The sequence below is a fragment of the Petromyzon marinus genome, chromosome 25 (assembly GCF_048934315.1).
Source record: "Petromyzon marinus isolate PM22_M1 ecotype Great Lakes invasive population chromosome 25, UKy_Petmar_22M1.pri1.0, whole genome shotgun sequence".
NCBI classification, from domain to species: Eukaryota; Metazoa; Chordata; class Hyperoartia; order Petromyzontiformes; family Petromyzontidae; genus Petromyzon; species Petromyzon marinus.
The window spans coordinates 4,931,388-4,955,502 of NC_133691.1; the positions used below are offsets into that span (position 1 = coordinate 4,931,388).

Sequence of the window (24,115 nt, forward strand, 5' to 3'; positions counted from 1 at the left end):
AATCCAAAGGCACCACACGGAAGTGAACTGTCGTGCACCTAGATCCGGAAACATCTTGCGTACGTTAAGTGCATCTCGATAACTCTCAACCTCTTCGAACCATTTCACTCAGAGTCAATAATAAGAAAACGCCGGCGGAGACGTGGGCAAGCAATCACAGGTGGTCACCGACACACCTGACAAGGTAGAGATGCTGCGAGCGTCGACACAACCATATGGATAAATAACCAGCGTGAAGCCATACGCACACAAACCAACAACACAGACAAAAAAAACACAAAGATCCCCCATATAGCCTTAACATACTTAACATACTGTTAGCGAGCACCTATGAAGGCCGGCACGGCACATGAAGGAGTGGATGGCCAGCACCACGCCCAGCCGCCTTTGTCTCCCGAGTGGTGATGTTTACACACCGCACCAGGTAGTCATTTGAGGCTGAGTCGACCTAGGGATGACCGAGGACCTATTCAAGATAATTGTCACCGGTTTTGGCCGTGAGCGGGGATCTAACTCGGGCCGCCGGATTTGTAGCACAGCGCGCTAACCGCGACACTGCTGCTCCCCACACATACACATCTATTGTCCATTTTCATGGAAACTCCGGAGTTGGATTCAAGTGGGAATTTTACAAACGAGTGCAGTGCCTCACCCTTAAAACTGTGAAATGGCAATGCAGTTTGAAAGCACATCAGGCTCCGCGAGGCAAACGTGACACTGCGCGCAGATGGAACACAGTTCACCGCATCGCGCTCTTTTGGGTGACCGCTTCACGAGCTTCCACGGCCGTCTGGAACGCTCTTGCGTTCAATATTAGGGGAAAGCCACTGGAGCTATGCACTTTCAAATCGTGTAGACCGAAAACTAATTTCTTTCAAGCTGCTTTTTTATGTTTTAGTTTTCTGTTCTTCTCCCACACCTCCAATGAGCACGGTCGCCTACGTAGGGTTCTGAAGAATTTAAACATACGGTACGTACGTACACCGCACAGAGCGCTGTCATACCTGTTTCCCGAAGAGGTTGAAGCCGTTAATAGCCTCCAAAGCAGCTTTGGCCAAACCTACAGAACTGCAATGAAAGCAAGGCAAGCAGATCAGTGAAGAGAAGGGGCAATTCTGTGATGTACAGACAGTCGAATGAGCACAGGGTTAGTTGGACGAAGCCTCTTCTCATATGCAGAGTAGATGTTACTGCAAGTGCGTGTAACGGTATGCACATAACAGAGTTGAGTAGCCGATTGTACAAGTGAATGCATTAATATCTCTGCAAGCTGATCCAACATCTCTTGTCGCAAAAATGTATTTCAACCCCAATAAGAGGAGATACTATACATTGTAAAATCATACATTTTCTAGGATGCAAGATATACTGTTAGCTTTATACATTGCTCCAGGTCTGTATTAAAAAAGAAAGGCTTGCTAACTTAATGGACTCTTCCCTGGCCAAAATCAAAGCAGATGATTTGCCTAATCATATAAAAACATTCGCACAAACACATGAAACGCTAAACACCTTAATGAAAAGGCATTTAATCATACACCATCCCTCAATTCGATTAATGTATCGATTCTTTTCTAGGCTCATTTGTATTGTTTCTCATTTCATCCCATCTCATTTGCAGGATAATGTCTCCTCCATCAACCTAAATGCAAAAGTTGCATTTAATTGCCATGAATGCGAATCCATTTATTCTCACACACCCGATTTAACGCACGTATCGTGAGCGTGAGACTCAAATCTTGACGAGGAATTGACGCACTGTCACGCCAATTAATAACCCTGCGTGTTCGTTATGCCGAGAGCTCTTTTCGTGGCGTAACCCTCTTCTTTCTTGAACGACACCTCGGCACTCGACTCGGACAGAATTAACGGCACGGCGAAATTAAGAGTCCAGTGCGCGTCACATCACTCACATTCCCTTTTCGCGTGCGCGCGCGTACGGCACGGAAACAGCGGCGCTGCGCCGCACGTCACCAAAGCCTTCGCGATCAGCTGCTGCTACTGCTACTGCTGCTGCCCGCTGGCGCGATGGAGTTGGGAGCAAGGTTGCATTTGGTGTCGTTTGTGGCGTGCCCTTTCCGAACGTTTTAATTTTCCTTCGAGGGATACGCGGACCGGTAAAAAGGCACCTGGTAATTGGCACCGGGCTGGGAAGCTGCCCGTCACGCACGCCATATCCAGTGTCACGCCCGGTGCCGAGGCCCGGGAAAGCTCTTGGCAATTACATTCGAGATGAGTTCACACGCAGCAGATGAGGACAGCAACCGTTCGCCACTAAGTGGCGGTGACATCACCAAGCTAGATGCACTTTGAGGCCACGTGAAGTGTTGAAGGGTTTGCTGATAGGTCACGGGACAGACTCCGGTGCTAGGGGTCACCTAAGATGACTCGCAGGTATGCTCCCCCACCTGTGCTCGACACTACAACAACTTGCTGCATTTTAGTCACCCGGGGCTCTGCTCAATGTTGTGAGCGTCAGTCTCCCTCCCTCCATTGTTGTTGGCGGGCAACTGCTTCTAACTGCCCAGTAGCGTATTTTAAGAGCCCACTTCACAAAGGCTGATCTTAACAATGCTGGTACCAATCTTCGGTCAGATGAATAAGCTCCAAATCCTCTCATGCCACATTAGCCCATATTTTCTCAAGCGTCCTTTAACCAGACAACAGATGCTGCTTGGACACACAATGGCTAGGCATGAGGACTACATAACTCAACAAATGCAGCCTCATTTGATAGAAGAAGAGACTATGTCGAAATCTTTCAAGGATCTGTGAGCTCCTTCCACAATCCAGTCTGGTTGAAAACAGGATGGATCTTAGGCAACCCAGCCTGGTTGTTTCAAGGCGGTTCAGACGGAGGAACTGTGGCTGAGAAGACCTGTTCCGTACGGAGCAGCAGGCCAAACAGCTTCCAGAGCACCATCCAAATGATTTGAAGTGAAACCTCTTGCTGGAAAACAGAGCGCCGGTCATGAGCATACTGCCCAAGTCTGGGATCTCCTCCACTCTCTCCACAATTGCCCCATTGCTCATATGGAGAGTTGTGGGGTTGAGTATTTGATGACATAACATAACCAGGCAGGTGCATTTGGTGAGGCTAATGGTAAGGCCCTGCCTCTAAATGGCACGTTCCATGTTCTGGGTAGGAATCCCCTCTCACATGGAAGTTACCAGACTAGCAGCATAGATAACTGCACCTGGGATTCTATCGGCCTACCATTGTATCTGTAACAGATACAAATTCGTCTGATAAAGCCATGGAAAGCTTCTCGAACTGAAGGTCTAGTAATGTAGGGGCTAGAGAACATCCCTATAGCACACAAAGGTGAATAGGATATGGCTCCGACTCCCAGCTACGTAGCTTTACCCTGGCTTTCCCACCATCATGATGGTCCTTTATTATTTTGAGCACGGGGTGAGGGACCGCCACAAGCATGACAAATAACTCAAGCCCTGGCTTCTTGACCAGGTCGAGAGACGTACGTCCTATTGAAATTCCCTACAGCTCTGCTGTAGCAGACGGACGAAAAAATATCACATCTGTACAGAACTGCCCCAGCCTGAAGCCACAGTGGGGCTCCTCAAGCTCCTGCTCTGCATGGCTGGCATGGCAAATATTGCGTAATACTTTCCAAGGCCTTACCTGGCACACTGAGGAGATGCCTCAGTAGTTTTTGCAATGAATACGGTCCCCCCTTCTTCAACGACGCATGGCTCTAAGAACCTCTGAGCATAGGATGCGGTAAGCCTCCTCATATCAATGATAAGGTAAACATGAGAAAAAAGAACCGACTAATGATACCAATTAGTCCCAATTGTGATAAATGTATTGAACTGCTCTGGAGATGGGTTACTAGTTACATGCCTACACGTAAATATAACAAAATAAAAAGCCAGTCTAACCAACGTCTACTAAAAAACGGCGGTCAGTCACATCCATATAGTGCATGGACCTGAGTTGCTGTACTTCAACAGACTGTGGCGCAAAGTGATGTTAGGAAGCACCTTTAAAGGTCGATAATGGCACATGAGGGGGTTGGTGGTCAGCACAAAGACGGGTGCATTTGTATCTCTAGCACGGGGTACACATTCAAGGCTAAGTCGACTTAGGATAGGTGTAAGACCAGTTCAGATATTTGTCACTGTTGTTACCGTGAGCGAGAATCGAACTCGGGTCGCCGGCTTCTTACTGCAGTGCGCGAACGACCGCGCCATGACTCCCCACATGCTTTATACATACCGACTCTAACACAAACACACTCGCATGAACATTATAGTCTCGCAAAATGAATGTGCCCCCACTGAGATTGTAAATATTTTATTACTGTTCCTGCACTCACTGCAAATTTCTGTGTAAGCACCAACTGCTACATGTGACGGCCAGCAGTATGGCAGCGTAGGGTAGAACAGGGCCTGCTTCTGGAGACGAAAGCCACGGGCAGAGGGCGGGGGGGGAGGCAGACCTGGCCACAGATTCTAAAGCTCGCTGCAGGCCAGAGGTTTCTGCACGATGAACCGAGCAGTTCTTCAAGTGCCAGGCAGCCTACCACCACCACCACCACCGGGAAAGAGCCGTTGAAACTTGCTCTCCGACTCATTCTTTTTTTTTATTTGCCCCGAAAATAAAATTCACCACTTTTCCATAATAAAGCTGTACTTAAACTGAACGTGTCAAAGGAAATTCCACTCACTCACACAAGGGTAACATTGAAAATCACTGAAAGGAAATATCGAGTAAAACAGCCAGGCTTTGGCAGAGACTAAACTTTGCGCTTAGTGTTTATTTAGTTCAGTCACATCGTCTATTAAGTGGTCATGAATGGTCTGCAAGTAAAAATTTATTGAAAGCAAAGTAAAAGCTACTTTTAGTGGCAATTTATTTTTAAACGGCCAGAGAGTAAACTTGTTTCTGTTTCTTGGCAGCCATTTTCCTCACAATCAAAATGTGGGTAGTGCCTCTGAATGTTAGGAGTCTATAATAAAGCCACATAGTAATTTAGGTGGTACCTCAACAGGACATTACACTCCCCTTTCATTACAAGAACTAGATAGTTGTTTCGGTTATGTAATGCACACAATGTTGTGTTAAATAGAATTTGTTTGACACACACTAATGGTACACAAATATAATTTCAAAGAATAAACTCTTAGAATTTTTCTCACTTTTTTACGTCACTGCAAGAGAACCCATATATATACTGCGTTGTGAAGGTACGTCACTGCAAGAGAACCCATATATATTCTGTGTTGTGAAGGTTAATTAAAATCAAGCGCTATTTATCTTAATGTATACGAATGAAACAGGAACATGCCTTGATAAAGAAAGAACTCCTCTTCCCCACGACCCTATCACCCATGAATATTACTATGTATAGAAAGCTATAGGGTTAGTCCCAATTATCCGTGGCCCTTTTCTTCCGATCATCCACGAGCATCTGGACATGTTCTTAACCTACATTTCGGAATGGATTTTATATCATCCGCCAAATTTCCATGGACAAGAGGAGTTGCGCGGCAAATGAATTATAAACACATTCCTGCGGAGGGAGCTGGTAGGGACGTTGGGTTGCTCGGTCAATGGCCAGGGTCAACGGCGGCACCACGTGGTGTATTCCGCAAATATGCCCGACTGTGAGGGCAGGCACAAGCCGGCGTGAGTAGGTTAAACGTTGAGTTTTATAAGGGCACCACGGGGTGACCAGCCCCACCCTCCCCACCCAGCCCCTCCCCACCCTCCCCATCCAGCCTCTCCCCACCCTCCCCACCCAGCCCCTCCCCACCCTCCCCTCCCCACCCAGCCCCCCCCTCCCCACCGAGCCCCTCCCCACCCTCCCCTCCCCACCCAGCCCCTCCCCACCCTCCCCTCTCCACCCAGCCCCACCCCTCCCATTTTTGTATGCACGATGGACGGACACAATAATCCCCTGTGGGCTGGTGTAACCAGAGGTTCCTACACAGTATTATCCACAGGTATTGACGATTCATATTTCTCGATTTAAAGCTTTCGTGACTGCAAGGATTCAGCTTCTTTGGTTCTTTCGGTAAAGTCACGTAGAATGATAATAAAAATAATAAAATAACACAATAAAATTCTCACGACGTTTCGGCCACAACGGCCGCTTGCGTTGTGTGGCCGAAACGTCGTGAGAATTTCATTGCGTTATTTTATTATTTTATTCTCATTCTACGTGACCTTACCGAAAGAACCAAAGTAGATTAATTCCTATTTCATTGCATGCACTAAAGAAAAATGCCATTACTCCAATTATCCACAATTCTTTTCGTGCATAAGAGTGCTCCGATTATCTGAGAACGTCTGCAAAGATTTCCCTACAAATAATTGGAGTAATCTGCGGATAACAGGATGTACGACATTGGTTTCTAAAATGACCACAGATAAAGAGTAATTATTCTGTAACAATCAAGTAATATGAGTATTCGAAGGGGATAAACAATAAAACATTGTGGTTAACTTCTTAGTAATATACATCTAAAAAAAATATGGCTCCGGTAAGATCGCCAAGGTTTGCTCACGACAAACACGCGATAGGATTAAATTAAATCCACGCTGGAAAATCACATACGACACTGTGGGGAATAAAGCGTCAAATATAGCCGACACAGAGGATAAACACGTATGCTTCTGTAGGGTGTCACAGCAATTGGTAGATACTAAACAATAAACAATGGTTAAACAGCAATGTCGAATTTTACACTTTGGAGTTAAGCCTTTGTATCCCGAGATAAGCTCTTAGACATCAATGGTTACTTTTTTTTTATATATATAAAAATGGCATCAGAAGAACAGGATGCATCCATATGAATAACAAAACCACATTTGGGATAATACTTGCATCGGTATGTGACGTCGTTCAAAGGGAAGGTAATGGGATTAGCATTATTTTTTTGTTGTAACTTCAACCGTTTTAAAATGCGGTCTATGCAAACGCAGGCTTACATGATGACAATTACAGCACGGCTAACCCCATACGCACCAAAATGCGAATACGGAAGGGCAATGTGTGACACAAACTTTAGACTGCGCTATGGAGTGTTTCGGTGTACCTTACAAACTTGCAAGTTGGGAGATTTTGCACGTACATGTACGTGCGAGTTAAAGGTGGTCCCAAATGTTAACATGAGTAATAATTTTGATTCGAAGCTTTCGTGACTGCAGTAATTCATATTCTTAGCTCTTTTATTGTCTCCCTTCAACGTGACTTTACCGAAAGAGCTAAGAATATGAGTAGTAATACACATTTGTCAAGGCGTTTTATTAATCACTAAAATAAAATGTACTTTAGTCCATCACTGATTGGAACTCTTTACCAACGCTGCCCAGCATCATTTGTTTAAGCAAGACAACCTTGAACAGGTTTGGACATAAATGAGCCTCATCAGCATGGCTGAGGCCTATTAAACCAAATGTTGTGTACCTTCAATGGAGGCTTGCCATTCGGGGCTAATTATAAAGATTATAAACTCCACACATAGCCCTCCGCCCTCCTCTTCCCCCACCCCCCCCCAACCATTCCTCTCCCTTCCATCTCTTCTTCCCCTATGCCCGCAAGCGCTCCGTGCCCTTCCAACGTATTCACCCACCGGCCACCGCAGCGCGCCTTGTTAACGAGACAATCACGTGTCAAATTTAGATTTAAAGCTTTCGTGACTGCAAGGATTCATCTTCTTTGGTTCTTTCGGTAAAGTCACGTAGAATGAGAATAAAATAATAAATTGATAAAATAAAATATACACAATAAAATTCTCACGACGTTTCGGCCACAACACAAGCGGCCTTCATCAGGTGAAGGGACGAGACTGTCTGGAGGACAGTCTCGTCCCTTCACCTGGAGGACAGTCTCGTCCCTTCACCTGATGAAGGCCGCTTGTGTTGTGGCCGAAACGTCGTGAGAATTTTATTGTGTTATTTTATTTTATCAATTTATTATTTTATTCTCATTCTACGTGACTTTACCGAAAGAACCAAAGAAGATGAATCACGTGTCAATTTGTTCCGTGTAACAACGGGCGCACGGAGCAGAGTGAGGGGGGGCCCCCTGTGCCGCTCGAAGCTTTCCGGACGGTGTCGTTGTGCGTGAAGTGTACCTGGAGTGCAGCTCCGTGCTGTTGTTGTTGTACTTGCTGCCGCGCTCCCACATGCCGTAATCCGGCACGCGGTAAGCCCTCTCAACGCAGTACACCAGGTTCTGAACAAACGCGACCTTCCGAGACAAGCATCGGCGACAAAAGTTAAACTTTCGATCGGACGTGCCACCTCAGGGGATGACCTTTGCGGATCTGCGCAGCTCAGCGGGGCTCGATTCTGATCAGTGCTTGTATTTGGTGACCAAGGCCTGAAATGACTTGCCTCCAGGGGTACTGGATTGTTCGTTAAGTACACTCCCTTCTTTCTCCCTGGGCATCAGCTCAGCCTATGCCACAGACCCGTGGCTAGGGGGCACTGTGCCACATACGAAACGAGACACCATGCGGAGTATTAGGATCCAAAGGTTTGTCTTATTACAGCGCCGATATCTCGACTTTAACCCCCCTGAGGTGCCATAACATTTCTTTTCCAGCGAAGTTTTTTTTTACTTAACTGCTAAAAAAAAAACCCAGTGACTCTCATCCTTTAGGGACTCCTATCCTTTCGAGTATGAAAGAACATGTGTAAGCAGCCCAATTCTTTCTATACAAAAATATAATTAGCAGGGAAAATTCCACTTCTATTTCCAAATAATGTTTTTTTTCTCTCCTCTCTCTACCGAACAACAGTTTATAAGTCCAATCGTGTGGAATTTGGCGAAAAAGGGAAATTAAAATAAACCCTAATATCTCACTTAAAGTAGTTATTTTCTTCTTTAAAATTATAAATAAAACGAGGCTATTCATAAACTAAATCCACATCATCGCAGGTAACGAGGTGACTGGTGCTGAAATTTTATTACAAAAACAATTATGTGGCACGCTGTGCGAACTCATTACCTCAAATTCCAGGCTTACATGAATAGCGGACAGAGGATTACGCATCAAGTGCACAATTCATAGGCAGTGATTTTCTGACATAAAAGCCATTACAAAGGCAATTACTCTGCATGCAGAACAGCATAAAATGCCACTTCCATCATGGGGAAATATAGCAACAAAAATGTGAATACTTTTTTTTATGAAGATGTTACAGTGAATAAAAACGGACCAGTCGAAAGCTCACGGTTTTACCATACAGTTAACAAAAAACAATTGTTCTGCATAAGCATATATTAAACGTTTTTAGTCACGTGTGCACATGTGAATATGAAGTACGTGTATATGTGCAATAAGCACAAGGCAATTAATGCATTTGTGTTCTTAACATTTACCGTTATTCATACCCAATAGAGTACACAATTAGTTAATTGTTTTGGATGGCTCTGCAACAATACCGGTGGTGCTGAAGCGGCAATAAATCAGCACGTTTGTTGACGTGACGACTTTGTTAATTGCCTGTGTCGGGTTGAGCAGGGTGTTCGACACACATTTTACTCGCAAGGCGATCTTAACAAAAAAATCCACGATTAATCATAACATCGGTCGCAAAAGCTTACGTGTTAAATTTATTACCGTGTGTGCAATTAAATATTTTTTTTTAAATTACAGAAGTCCATAAGTAACACGATTAACAGCAATTTAAAGTCCTCAAACAGAAAAGAAATATTATATAACATTGAATGCAGACGTATGAGAATACTTATGTATGCAAGAATGTCCATGATTGTGGGCATGTGTTATGCATTCAAATAGCAAGTGTGATATGAGCAGCTATGTTTATATATAAAATATACTTGATAATAAATGTTCATGTTTAGCCATCTTTACCTCATCTGTGTTGTAGATGATCTGAAGGCCGGATGCAATCATTTCCACCAGATAGAGTAGGAAGAGTGACACAGCATCAATCTAAACAATGTTTTTTTTTAAGAATGCAAAATGAGGGGGGGGGGGGGGGGGATGAGGCGGGGGGGGAGACACGGTTAAAAAGTATTACATCTCTCAAATAGTCTTTTGTAAGGACCCCGGCGACAAGTCAGAGCGGCGACTGCTACGATCAATTTTACAAAACGAGAGAAATGCCGAGGGTCTGTCATGCCCAAAAGGCAACAGCTGACGAGGCATGCAGGAAGGCAGAAACAAATTCACTTGATCTCATAAAACCACAACCAAATCATCGACCAACGTGTAGTAGCAGTTGCCCGAATCAGATTTGGCAAGCGGTATGCAAATAGAATTGCAGGTGACACGGCACCGCTGTGTAGTTGAGATATATATCATGAAAAAAATCATGGCGGGAATTTTAAAATGTCAATGGAGTGCATTTTACACACAATCACTAAAGGCAGGAGGGGCGGACGCAATAGGCTGCAACGGCACCACACAGCGGAGTGCCTTCCTGCAGGCCAGCACACAATTTCACATTGGTGGTGACGTTTGCACTTTGCTGGCAGTGGGCTCGGGTCCCCGAGTGCATGCGTGATTGGTTTCTCGCTAACGCTGACCCCAACGGAAAGGGGAAAAAAAAAAAAGCAGGGACAACTCCGGCGCTCGCCGCGACTCGTGCGCAAGCCACGATTTTGCGTTATATTGCGCCGAGAAACGCACGAGCGGAGACTTTCGCTATCCGAAATCAATCTTAAACAACGGGATGATTGGGCTTGACAGCAACAACAAAAAAACCACGTGAATGCCAGTGAAGCCAACGTCTGAGAAACATTCTGACCTGTCAAGGCACACAGGTATTGAATGCAAATCCTGTATTTATCACCGATGATACTATATTCTAATATAAGCGCTCAACTTTATGTATCTGTGATGAACGCTGCACTTTCTGTCGTTTTAATGCAGGGGGCGCTGTAAACCTACACGTGCCCCCTGCATGAACGATGGAGGCACAGGGACAGACGTTCGATCACGTTGGAATCGATCTGCAGACGGCGGTCTTCTCGCACGGCCAGCTGCTCTGTGTCGCCTTATCTCGATCCCGCAATCCCAAACAGGCGAAAGTCCGCATCGAACCGAACCCCCAGCAAGGCCATCTACTTAACAACGAGAGAAAATTCACACGAAATGTCCTTTTCAATTAAGTCTTCCAGATGTAAAATGATTTAAGCTTATATTCTTAGTTCTTTCGGTAAAGTCACGTTATTATTTTGTTGTTTCCCTTCAACGTGACTTTACCGAAAGAACTAAGAATATTAATTACTGCAGTCACGAAAGCTTTAAATAAAAATTTGATTTAAGCTTTTTATGAAGAAATACAATTTTCTAATTCAAAACATAATACAATTAAAAAAATGCTTCATTTTAAAACTTCAAAACGGAACATCGGGTGCTTGCGTGAATGCGTCGTTCGTGTGCATTTTTTTGTGACTTTCCTGGCCTAAGGCCGTAATGGTTGTGAGGGGCCTTCAAGTCAACAAATACTCTCTAAAATTCTACATTAGGAGTATGTAATAAATTGGTCGAAATGTGCATCTGTTCCATTGTATTTTCCAATGCACATGGTTTAGTTTTGGATGATAACGCATCGCGCCCATGCTCACGGTGTTATGGCTAAGCTCTGTGATAAAAATGTGATGTATTTGGGTAAGTGTCTGGTTAGAGTTAGGTAAAATGTTTTCTGTTCTACAGAAAAAATTGTTTCGCTTTAAATAAATTCAATCAATGCATGCATATATTTTTTTGCTCGTGGTTATTTTATGAATGATGAATTCAATTGCGGAGAGAGTGAGAAATGTTTTAAGTTCTCATTGATACATTCATGAACAAACCCACTAACCCTACCCAGTGTCCACCACCATTTCTTAACAGGAACACGGGATCCCGGTGGATAATTCACAGCCTCAAGGGGCAACAGCATTCGCTCGCATCTACCTATGTGTCTCCACCATCAAAACATCTACCATGCTCAAAAGTTGGCAGATATAATCATTGTTATTAGCCTAAAAAAAACGACAACTGTAGCATTGATGACGTTTCAATTGAAGCTTTCAAAAGTTACACTCATTTCGAGCGAAAATGAAAATCGGGCACGGTGATCGTTGGGAGGGGGCTGAACAAACATCTGCTAAACGTGAGCTAAGTGAGAGGAAGTGAACTCTACTCAACAGTCACGCCCAGTATCCCTGACCGCTTCGATCACGGCGAGAAGTGTTTCCTAAATAACACGAAAGGAAATATAATGTTGCCGCACCTAAAGGTGGCTTTTCTATCCACAGCAGAATGGCATTTGATACAGTCCTCTGAAGGGTGGTTATTAGCAAATGAATACCCTTCCAGACACCCCCACTAGAGACGGCCTGACAGAATGTCAGCGTGAATAAAGGAGCACAGCCCCTCCCTTCCATCTGTGCTGTTCAGGGCCAGGTACGGGCAGAACAAAGGGTGCAAGTGGGAGGGCTGACAGAGAGCTCTCCGGCCTGGGTAGGACAGACAGCTGCCACGGCGTGCCATTGATTGGGAAGGTCGATACGAAGCCGGCGATGAGCCACCTCCGAATCCGTTGCGGCCCTGTTGCACTTGAGCCCTGAGCGAGGGGAGGAGCTGGCTTTGAGCCTTATCAACGAGCGATACTGACAACGATCCGCAACGCGACTAATTTCACTCCCACAAAAGCGAGCGTTTCAACGGAGGTGTCATGTTTTGTCATAAGGTGCTCGCTAACAGCACTTGCCCCTGCAGTCTGTTAAGGCTATACGGGGGATCTTTATCTTTGTCATGTTTCGGAGCGAGGAAACAGAGCGGCGATTTGTAGTTGAATAAAGAAATAAAGAGCCGGGCGCTATCGGTCGTGAGAAGCGCTTCGTTTTTTTTTTTTGCGAGGGCATCCGATAAAGATTTGTATTCGCGGCTGCACCCCACTGTTTGTGCTTGAGAACATGAATTGTTATTGTAACATTTAGGATAGGATCCCAACGACTTTGGGAGGATCAGTGCAGATTCAGATCTGTACGCTGCAGATGATAAAGCAGAACAGGGTTCTTTCGTTTATCTAAAATTAATTCTTGTTTCTGTACAAAAGGAACTTAAACGACCTATTTTTGAACCCAAAAGCTCATGGTTATAGTATGTACATAACTGTACGTCATTTCAATATTTTAAATTATAGTTTACAAAAAAATATAAGTAAATGTGAGCTATAAATTGTTGTTTTGATTTAATATTTAACCACAACCTTAAAATTGGTGTCAGTTTAATTTTAATTGGCATTCTAGGCAACTCAGAGCATAATTTTCATATTTAATTGAAGCGCAATCAATACTTGCCACTAGCTTATCCGACAGCGCCATTATCAATTATGAAAGTCAAATCGTTTGCGCGTAAACTGGCACAGTCAAGGTTAAGCACCTGTGGAGTAACACCAGCCTCGTGTTTAACCATACAATCGACCTGCAGTCCGACTCGTTTGGCGAAATCATTCCGGGGCATGTGTCGGGAGCTACGTGGAATCCGTCCCAGGATGTTACCTGAAGGTGCCCATACTCCTTGTAGGGGTACACCACATCGCCGGTCTCCGCGTTGAATATCGAGTGCAGACACTTGAATGGGCATGGATCTTGCTTGAATTGCTCCACCTGCAAAGACAGGGCAGCAAGAAGAAGCGTGAAGCCTACAATTTTGCTTCATGAACAGCTGTATGGCATATTCTTGGTTCTTTCGGTAAAGTCAGGTAGAAGAGAAACAATAAAATAATAAACAGTATATTAAACAATAAAATTCTCACGACGTTTCGACTGCAACACAAGAAACCATCATCAGGTGTGAAAACCACAGCAAAAAAATAAAAAAGTGGCGGTTTTTTTAACGTTAGCACCACGGAGAGCGATTTGGCAGTTATTCAGATGGACGAGTCCATCTATTTTCTTGCTGTGGTTTTCACACCTGATGATGATTGCTTGTGTTGCAGTCGAAACGTCGTGAGAATTTTATTGTTTTATATTTTTATTATTTGATTGTTTCCCTTCTACGTGACTTTACCGAAAGAACCAAGAATATGAATCCCTGCAGTCACGAAAGCTTTTAATCAGCTGTACGGCACTTAAAAAACATAATTACGGAGTGTTAAAATGATTTGTAATCTTTCAATGAAAAGTGCTATATAAAAATGTATTATTCTGATTATTTCAAGATAAATCATTATACTTGGGCCACCCCAGCATGTGTATGTGCTGCTGCGGGGAGCGTTAGTGCCGCGGTTAGCGCGCCGCACTTCGAACCTGGCGACCCGAGTTCGATTCCCGCTCACAACCAACATCAGTGACGATTATCTGAAACAGTTCTGGGCCTCCCTTAGGTCGACTCAGCCTCAAATGAGTACCTGGTGCAGAGTGGTAAACATCGCCACTGGGGATACAAAGGCGGCCGAGCGTGGTGCCGGCCACGCACCCCCTCGTGGGCCGTGCCGGCCTTCATAGGTGCTCGCTAACGGCACTTGCCCCGACAGTCTGTTAGGGCTAAATGGGGAATATTTCTCGAAGGCCTGAGATGAATGCATGTCAAGCACGAGCACTTGCCTTGAAGCTCTTTACCACGACGTGTGAATCGAGGTGTACATTATTAAAATGCAATTGTTAAACTTCAGGTTTTACACGTGCCAGATAATAACTACAATGCGTTCGAGTGCGGTAAGAGCTAAACCGGGATACAAAGGTTACAAAGGTTTTAATTACAATAAGCTGGCTCATGATGTAAACAATATTCTCAGTCTACATTTCATTTGGCCTTTTTTGGGTCAATATGGGTTTTGTATTACTCCTCACCCATTGCAGAAGTTCTTTGTTGGAGGAAATAAAGGTGTGAAAGTGAACATACACACTACATTGGCACTGCCACGCAGGACTGAAAACTGTAATTAGATTTTTGCAGACTTAGTGCTCAAGATCACGCTGTAGTTTAGACTCTAATCAGTTTACTCGGTGAGAGCACTCCACAGCGTTTGTGAGGAATACAGAAACAGGCTTTGTTATAATCTCCCCCATCAAAAACAAGAGGCACAACACGCAGACGTATGGAAATATTACATTCCCCTTGGGTCCAAAAATGTACATCGATTTTTTTTTCACACCGATGGGCTTCAGACGAGCTTCAACAAAAATAGACGAGTGCGAGTCTAGCTTTGTTTTAATTACGCATCGCGCCCATGCTCACGGTGTTATGAGTGACGAGGGTGAATTTCAACCAGAGGCGTGGAATCTCCGACAAGCAGACCATGCTTGGCGATAAACTCGACACCGTTTCATTGCTCTCAAAAAGCCACCCACGGGGCTTTGAAAGAGAGAGGAGCTCTCGCGTTATTTATTTATTACACTTTCTAATCATTCACAACACGTACTTTTATTTTCTCTCTCTCTCTGTTTTAAACAAACACGAGAAAATTGAAACGGATGGCTCCGATGTAAACACTGCCAGGGAAAAGGACAGGTTGACATTTTTATTTAATTTCCCTTGCCAAAATTTGTATTTTAAGGTGTACAAAAATTATTGTCACTCTGGGCTAACGGGATTGGGTAAATGTCAGGGGTATCATTACGGGTTCAGTGAAGGCCCCTGCACAGGCTCCGTTCGCCTCCCTCCCAGCCCCGACGCTAAAGCATTCGGGCGAGCCAGGTCACTCTCTCTCCACCTCCGCACAGGAAAGACGCGTCGCATACATTGGAGCGACCGTCTGTCTCCCCGAGTTGCCTCTCTCTTTCTCTCTCTTCACTTCTGGCTTCTTCACCCCCACCCCCACACAATGCCCTCCGCAACCAAAAAAATTATTTTACAAATACTCTCGCAGCCACCCCCCCAAGCCCCCCCCCCCCCCGCCACGATCACCTCGACCGATGCAAACGCCGCAGTGCCCACCTGGTGCACTCCGGCCCCTGAGAATCGCCGGTCTGGGCGACCGGCATGCACGTGCGCGCGCACGTGCATGCCGGTCACAATGTTCTGGCGAGCCTTAGCTCGGACACCTTAAAAGCAGCAACGTCAGCAGCAGCAGGAGCAGCAGCAGCAGCAGGAGCGTGCCCACACAGAAGCAAGCGCTCGCAGACAGAACACTGTCTGCTTTTCCCAGCGATGTGCCGCAAAGACAATGATGAATACACAGAAGCTGTGCGGCGCACTTTGCTTTGCTATTATCGTATCCTTCACTGGCAAGTTGCAGTGCACGCGTAGTGTTTCATGTGGGTGGTGGGGAGACGCAAATGAGGAAATGCTTTCGCCCGAACCTTCCCATCATTTACCAGTGAACAAGCCAGTGGAACCAACAAATGCCCTTAAGAGCCAAATTCGAGCCTCTTGCAGAATGTGAAGCATGACAATGATTTATGATATACATGGTAAAGTGCATAATTAATATAATACGCTAAAGAGACAGTTTCACACGCAAAAAAACGTATTTTCCTTACCGTCTACTTTGGAAGGCTGACGAGAATATTTATAATGGGGACGGGGGGGAGGGGGGTATTTCCACTGTAGCCTTTCATTAAACAAAGGAGATGACATTTAGTTTTCATGAATTATATTAAAAGAGCAAAAACTGCTGCAGAGATTTAACAAAAGAGACCACCAAAAGGTTAATATTTGCTCAACCGAGCAAATGCAAAATTTCGATGAAGGAAAATGGTGAATTTTTTATGAAGGCCTCAAAAGTTTCCTCAACTGTGGGTTTCGTTATTCCTTGCTTTAATCAAACCGATTAAGCAAATCGATATTTCTGAAGGTAAAATCAAAAAGCATGAGTGGTTTTCTTTGCTCATATGACTTTGAAAAAAGCACACTCATTTACTCAGTGACCTTCACAAAATTGTAATGTTATTTGAAATATCACTTGGGTCCCTTACCGTCTGGGCACCAAAATCGAAAGCCTAGAGTAGCAGTGGAATACACAGTGTGGCTGGGATTGGGAGTGAAATTTTGAAGGTTGTATTTGAAATGTAATATCACCCTCCCACCCTACTCAAGGGGGTACCAAAACATCGTACAAACACATTCGGAGATGCAATCAGGTAAAATATGGAAACGATAAAATACTCTGAAGGAAAAATCAATGAGGAGATAGTGAGTCCTTTCATTCCCTCCTGAACACACGGGGCAATCGGAGTGCACGGTGCTGCACCTGGCAAGGCATTCCAGGTCCTAGGAGCGGCACCCAAGAAGGCACGACCGCCCGGGGGCATCGGGTGCCGGATCCATGACTGGCAGTCAGGCCCTACTTTGACGATCGCAGCAAGTAGGCCCCCCAGTCGAACAAGGGACCAACCGGGCCCGCAGGTACGTAGGTCCAAGACCGCGCAGAGTTTTATAGGCCAAAATAGCGCAGCTTGTGCTGAATGCAAAAGCTTACCAGAAGCCAGATACAAAGACCCCCCATATAGCCTTAACAGACTGTTGAGAAAGTGCTGGTAATGAGCACCTACGAAGGCCGAAACGGCACACGAGGGGGTGGGTGGCCAGCACCACGCCCGATACACACACGACAAACACTAGTGTGTGTAGTAGATGCACTGGGGGATGTGGTAAGATACATATGCTAGGGGGTATTATAAAGTCCAAGCATCTCACAGAACCCCATATTACAATGCAACTAAAATTGTACGTGGTATCCCTTGCTTAAACAAATGCTCTTTTGGAAAAATGGATTGGCAGGCTCCTTTATTGATGGATTGTTATTTAATTCCAGTGATAAAAAACATGTGTTCCATCAACTTTATTATTTTACCGAAAAGCAGCCACATATGTAGGTTTTCTCAGCCAATATTGTGATTCACAATTGCCATATCATGGCCTGGACAATGTCTTGTCACAATAACCTCCACCACTCGACGCAGCCAAAAGCCTCCGTGTTAAGCCTACGTGTTAAACCAAAATGGTCACATGCATACGCGTTTTAATGCACCAGTTATTAATTCCCATCTAACCAGTAAGTTAAAGGACCAATCTCACAAACTGACTTAGAAATTAGTGATGATGTTTTGCTTGAAACCACATCAAACATCATCAGAAAAATCCTGGAAGTCAGAATAAAAATCCGGGAAGTCAGAATCAAAATCCTGGAAGTCAGAATCAAAATCCTGGAAGTCAGAATCAAAATCTTGGAAGTCAGAATAAAAATCCTGGAAATCAGAATCAAAATCCTGGAAGTCAGAATAAAAATCCTGGAAGTCAGAATCAAAATCCTGGAAGTCAGAATAAAAATCCTGGAAGTCAGAATCAAAATCCTGGAAGTCAGAATAAAAATCCAGGAAGTCAGAATCAAAATCCTGGAAGTCAGAATAAAAATCCTGGAAGTCAGAATCAAAATCCTGGAAGTCAGAATCAAAATCCTGGAAGTCAGAATAAAAATCCAGGAAGTCAGAATCAAAATCCGGGAAGTCAGAATCAAAATCCTGGAAGTCAGAATCAAAATCCTGGAAGTCACAATCAAAATCCTGGAAGTCACAATCAAAATCCTGGAAGTCAGAATACAAATCCTGGAAGTCACAATCAAAATCCTGGAAGTCACAATCAAAATCCTGGAAGTCAGAATCAAAATCCTGGAAGTCACAATCAAAATCCAGGAAGTCACAATCAAAATCCTGGAAGTCACAATCAAAATCCTGGAAGTCACAATCAAAATCCTGGAAGTCACAATCAAAATCCTGGAAGTCAGAATAAAAATCCTGGAAGTCACAATCAAAATCCTCAAAGTCACAATCAAAATCCTGGAAGTCACAATCAAAATCCTGGAAGTCAGAATAACCATGTCACCTAACCTGGCTTTGTAATGGATGCTTATTCTATTTTGTCTGTACTGTATTTTTAAAATAAAATTTACTGTATTTTTGTTTTGCCCGTCTCAACGTCTCAATCACAATGTCTCTCTCTCAGTGCCATGCCAGTGTGACCAAAACTAAAAATGACTGTACCCAAAAAGAGCATGAATCTTGCTCATCGTTCGCATAATTGACAAATATTGGTTCTTGGGCGAATACATTAGAAGTGTCACATGGGTCATGAATATATTTCAATGCATTGTTCCAGCCCTCCGGGAGAGACAAAGGTGATGAGGCATGGTGCTGCTGGCCATGCCACACAAATTCATTTTCCATGCCGGCTATAACAGGTGCTGTTATAGCCGGCACTAGCCCCAACAGCACGTATGGCTACGGGGTCTTCGTATGGCCCTCGGGAGTTGATGTGTCCCGGTAGGACAATGCACGATAACACACCTTGTCAGCCTGCCTCATGTAGCAGTAAAGGATGCCTCGGACACACTTGACAGCGCAGTGCTCCAGCTCATGCGTCCTTCCTTTGTCATCGTCCAGGCGCCTGCGGGCAACAATGTGATCGTTTAGTATGGCCCGCAGTGAGAAGTTAGAGGGAGGTGGGCAGCGTTAAGGAGTTGGGACAGGGCATAAAGAATAACGAGTTGAGTTGAAAGAACATTGGCGAAAAACAGAACATTCCACACCTTAAGGCCTCCTCACTTTGTCTCCTTCATGGCACAAACAGGCAGCTTATCTGCTGTGCATTCCACCACTCTGTGTAGCAAAATGTCCATGACTTAAATGTCATTGCCTCGTTCTTTACTGCCAGTGTTGCACAATCCACACATTATACAGTTCTTGAGGTAAGAAAACGGCTATCCTGCTTATTGCCATGCTCCGATCCACCAATCTTCTAAATTCACTTTTAAAGTAAACAGCAGACCACTTGAGCTTCTACGCAGATTAGCTGACACAGCACAATGTGCCAGGTGTTTTAGTCCACGAGCCTTGGCACTTCACCGCGATGGGATGCACAGACAAGGACACACGTTGTAACCGGATAGATTTTGCACGATGCAGGCAGAATGGTGGAACATGTTAAGTTTGAAGTGGCAGCCAATTCCCTCCGGCCATGTCTTTCAACCAATCAACAATAATGCCAATGAATGTTGTAAATAAGGCCTCCTGTAGGACAAAAGGTGAAGTTGTCAAAAGTTTTAATCAATAAAATAAAACCAACCAAATGTACCACTGCTTTGTTATAGAAAACATATAGAAAGTAAACACATTGACAATTCATGCAATGTCCCTTCTTCAGAGTAGAGAGTACTCAATGGTTGATTCGGCATGAATGGCTTTCTGCAGATGAAATTGGATTATTGATTTCATGAGACAATGCATGAAACTAAATAAATAAGCACTACTAATAATGTGTATAGGTAATGCTCCGGGCACAATGTTCACTCATTGGCGTAGAGAGAAACTCAGAGGCGCCAGGAACCACAGACAAGCGGGAAGGCAGCCAAGAGGTGAGCCAGGTGCCAAGAATTGATCTAAGCTCTGCAGTCCTCTACATATTAAGGTGTTATTGGCCAATTAATGAGTGTTTACACGTGGAAGGAAACCAAAGCAATCAGAGGAAACCCACGCGTGCAAAGGGGAAACACTCTATCCCATACAGATGGAACAGGTGGAGTTCAAATTGTTGCTGTACCACCTTCTCCTGGCGAGCCATTGTACGGCATCTCGATGCCCACGGGAAGGGAGTTTGATGACATCTGTGTGATCCACCAACATTGGCCTCCACACTGCTGGATTGCCGACATGCACTACCGTCAATGGATTAAAATTTACGTGATTAACTATTTTTATTTTACCAGATAAGGCCCACTGAGCTTATATAGCTCTTTTTCTGAAGCGACCTGGCCACAAATGATAGCTCAACGAAATGTACAGCAGCCAAACACTCTTAACGCATGTTTATAAATGTGGAGGGAAACACGAGGATCCGGAAAAAAATGCACGCAACCACAGGGATAGAGACACGCAAACTCCAAATATACAGGCGTCAGGGTTAGGATCGAAACCATGCCTACTGTATACCAGGCGAAGTAGTTAACATCTCGCCGCTGTAGCGAGAGAAATTTATTTTTCTAGCTCAATACATTAATATTTTTTTTATTTAACACGTAGGCTTTCGAGAACAACATTATTCATAATAAAGGTTTTTGGGTTAGATCGCGTTATTTATAAATGTGTCGTAACCCTCCACCATCCGACATGGCCAATCAGCAAAAAAGTGTCACATTGACAAAAGACAAATAGTGCACTACTTTAGCCCACCGGTGTGTTGGACAGACGGGACGTAACATCAGTATAAGACTAAAAGAACACCAAAAAAATATTAAATTATCTCAAACACAACTGTCGGCAGTGGCAGAACATGCTTGTCAACAAGGACACTCAACTGATTTTGATAACGTTGAAGTGTTGTGTAAAACTAATTATTACTGGCAAAGAATAATTAGAGAATCCATTAAAATTGAGAGAAATAGAAATAACTTTAATCACTGACAGCTACAGGCTTAGTGCGGCTTGGAAGCATATTATTAAATAATACATATTAAAATTCCTTATAGAAACACATACTAATTAACGGATTACTAACGTAGCATATAATCACAATAACACACATTACAACTAATTACTAATCTACAACTCATTACTAATCATAACCATTGACTGATTACCAATCTTCTTTGGTAAAGTCACGTAGAATGAGAATAAAATAATAAATTGATAAAATAAAATAACACAATAATATTATTAATTCTATGTGACTTTACCGAAAGAACCAAAGAAGATGAATCATTGCAGTCACGAAAGCTTTAAATCGAAATTTGATTACCAATCGATTATATAATTACAATACCCCCCCTCCGCCTCAAATCACTGCACCTGAAATGAGTTAAATGATGACGTCACCCTGGTGCTCTATTTAAGACCGAGAGCAAGTGAGGGCTTTACCATTCTGGCGAATTGCCCGATGATGCTGGATGTAATTACCAGCGAAACGTCGTAAATGTTGTGGATTTACTCTTCAACACACCGGTGGGCTAAAGTAGTGAACTATTTGTCTTTTGTCAACGTGACACTATTTTTTTGCTGATTGGCCGTGTCGGGTGGTGGAGGGGATACGACACATTTATAAATGACGCGATCTAACCCAAAAACCTTTATTATGAATATTTTTTATTATTATTAAAGTGTTTTTCTGAAAATGAGACTAATTAAACGGAAAAAATAATGGTATTTTAACAATATCCGATTTGAAAAAAGAATCAACTTTCAAAGCAGGAAGCCTACATTAATTGATGGGGGAAAAAAACGTAATAAAAATCAGTTCATAAACTAAAAATATACCTTTGGCAATTAAGCAACAACTAGGACATTGTGCCAAAAATATGTTGCATGAAAACATACACCAGCAAATTACAATTTTGTACAAATTATTAATAACCCGAGACCATATTAGCACATTTTGGAACAATTATTCACACCAGTAATGACATGAACAAAAGAGACTATAATTGAAATCTGAGGTTAAATCAAATGTTTACGCTTTTAAGCAAATTGCATATGAAGTCAGCCTCGGAGCTGCGTGAACACGAATTATAATCTGTTGCCATAGATTCTTGACGGAGTTAAGTATAGACATACAGGGCTAAATGGCACTGTAATATTTGTTTAATTTATAAAAACATATTTATGCTGGGCAGATCTACTGACACCTACAGTTAAGATCGGATGTCACAGGGGAGCACTTGGTATTTGAAAATTACCCAGGTACGGGGAATTTGGTCAGGGCCAAATTTGTATTGACCTGCGGCAAGATTAAAGCCATGACACTGGGGGGTCAATGCCACGGTATTTTTTTTTTAAATGCCAAGGGATCTTAATGTCCATAGACTACCCAGTGTATGGTTTAACATCTGCAGTCACGACACTGACTAAACCACTGCAGCACCCTTGGCAATGTGTGTGAGACACCCGTTGAAGCGCCGCTCCAAGTCGGAAGATTGGCTGCTTTACGGACCGATCAATAGCACTTCCCTGTAGCAGCCAATTTTTATTCCATCTAAATAATGACCAGGCTCATAATTCTGCTTAGCTTCTTAGATATGAAACAATCACACTCAAAGAGATTACAATATATACCAACGTATTAAGCAAAAAAAATCACATACATACATAAGCACACATATTGAAACACACATTCATTGTACTTATACATGCAACATAAAATATACACATATGCTAAGTAAATACAAAATAAAGCATTCAAAGCATATACAGCCGCATTATAAATTTGGCGTGGGGCGGTGGTACAACCGTTAGTGCACTGCTCTATGAACCCGGTACCCCAGTTCAAACCAGCGGGCCACCCTGGTTATCACTGCGGGTGTTAACAATTATCCACGCCCTCTGCTTGAGAGTGGACAAGTAATATTAGAACGGGTCCTCCCCTTCATCCCCTTTACCAAACAGCATCAACCGGTGTGGTGAAACAAAAAAAAACACCAGGGGGTGGGTGGGGAGGCCTTCGTCCAGCGATGGAATGAGAAGAGCTGGAATTTTTGTATTTTTGTCACAAGATAGTTTAGTCAGCATTATGCAACAGAGTTCAATACAGAATGGCTCCAACTCATGAGTCCATGGGTTCAGATCTCAGATCGAGTGTACTCATCCCATCACCCCTCAAGCAATTCAAAAGAGCACCACGCGTTGCGGGGTTTGACAATGGCTCTCCTTTCCTGAAACATAATAGACAACCATGACGGAACACTCACACACACAAGAGGCATCTATGTGTACACACAGTTTTCAGACAAGTTCATTCTAGATTTGAAGTTTTCGTGACTGCAAGGATCCATACTCTTTGGTTCTTTCGGTAAAGTCACGTAGATGAAAAATAAAAAAAATGATAATAATAAAATGAAAGCAACCAGATGAGAATTAAAAAGAACCAGGATAGTCTCATTTGTACGAGTGACCTGGGGCATTGGTCTTCTTCAAGGAAGTTAATTATTACTACGTGTTATCCCAATTGATTAATTTGCTGTGTCACTGTACAAATTTGACAGGTGTGGAGACCAAAGCCGGAACACCAATGGGCCTACTCTTGGCAATGTGAGGGGATCTTTAACGTCCACTCTGAAGCAGAGGGCATGGATAATTATTAACACCCGCAGTGATAACCAGGGCGGCCCGCTGGTTTTAACCGTGAACCTCCGCAAACAAGCGGGCGAACGCGCCGATGCCGGGCCATGTTGATGCCAACACGAACCTGC

At 43.7% G+C, this 24,115-nt stretch overlaps 1 protein-coding gene across 4 annotated transcripts in view; it reads right to left on the minus strand.

Moving 5' to 3' along the window:
• Positions 1-24,115, minus strand: part of PHKB (phosphorylase kinase regulatory subunit beta) — a 204,764-nt gene that overhangs the window by 139,125 nt on the left and 41,524 nt on the right. For all 4 annotated transcript variants that reach the window (XM_076069653.1, XM_032960638.2, XM_076069652.1 and 1 more), the window contains 5 exons: positions 19,227-19,326; positions 13,500-13,607; positions 9,856-9,936; positions 8,107-8,222; positions 1,005-1,068 (listed from right to left, as the gene is read on the minus strand). In XM_076069653.1, coding sequence (XP_075925768.1) covers positions 1,005-1,068; positions 8,107-8,222; positions 9,856-9,936; positions 13,500-13,607; positions 19,227-19,326 — 469 coding nt within the window. The remainder of the gene's footprint in view (positions 1-1,004; positions 1,069-8,106; positions 8,223-9,855; positions 9,937-13,499; positions 13,608-19,226; positions 19,327-24,115) is intronic.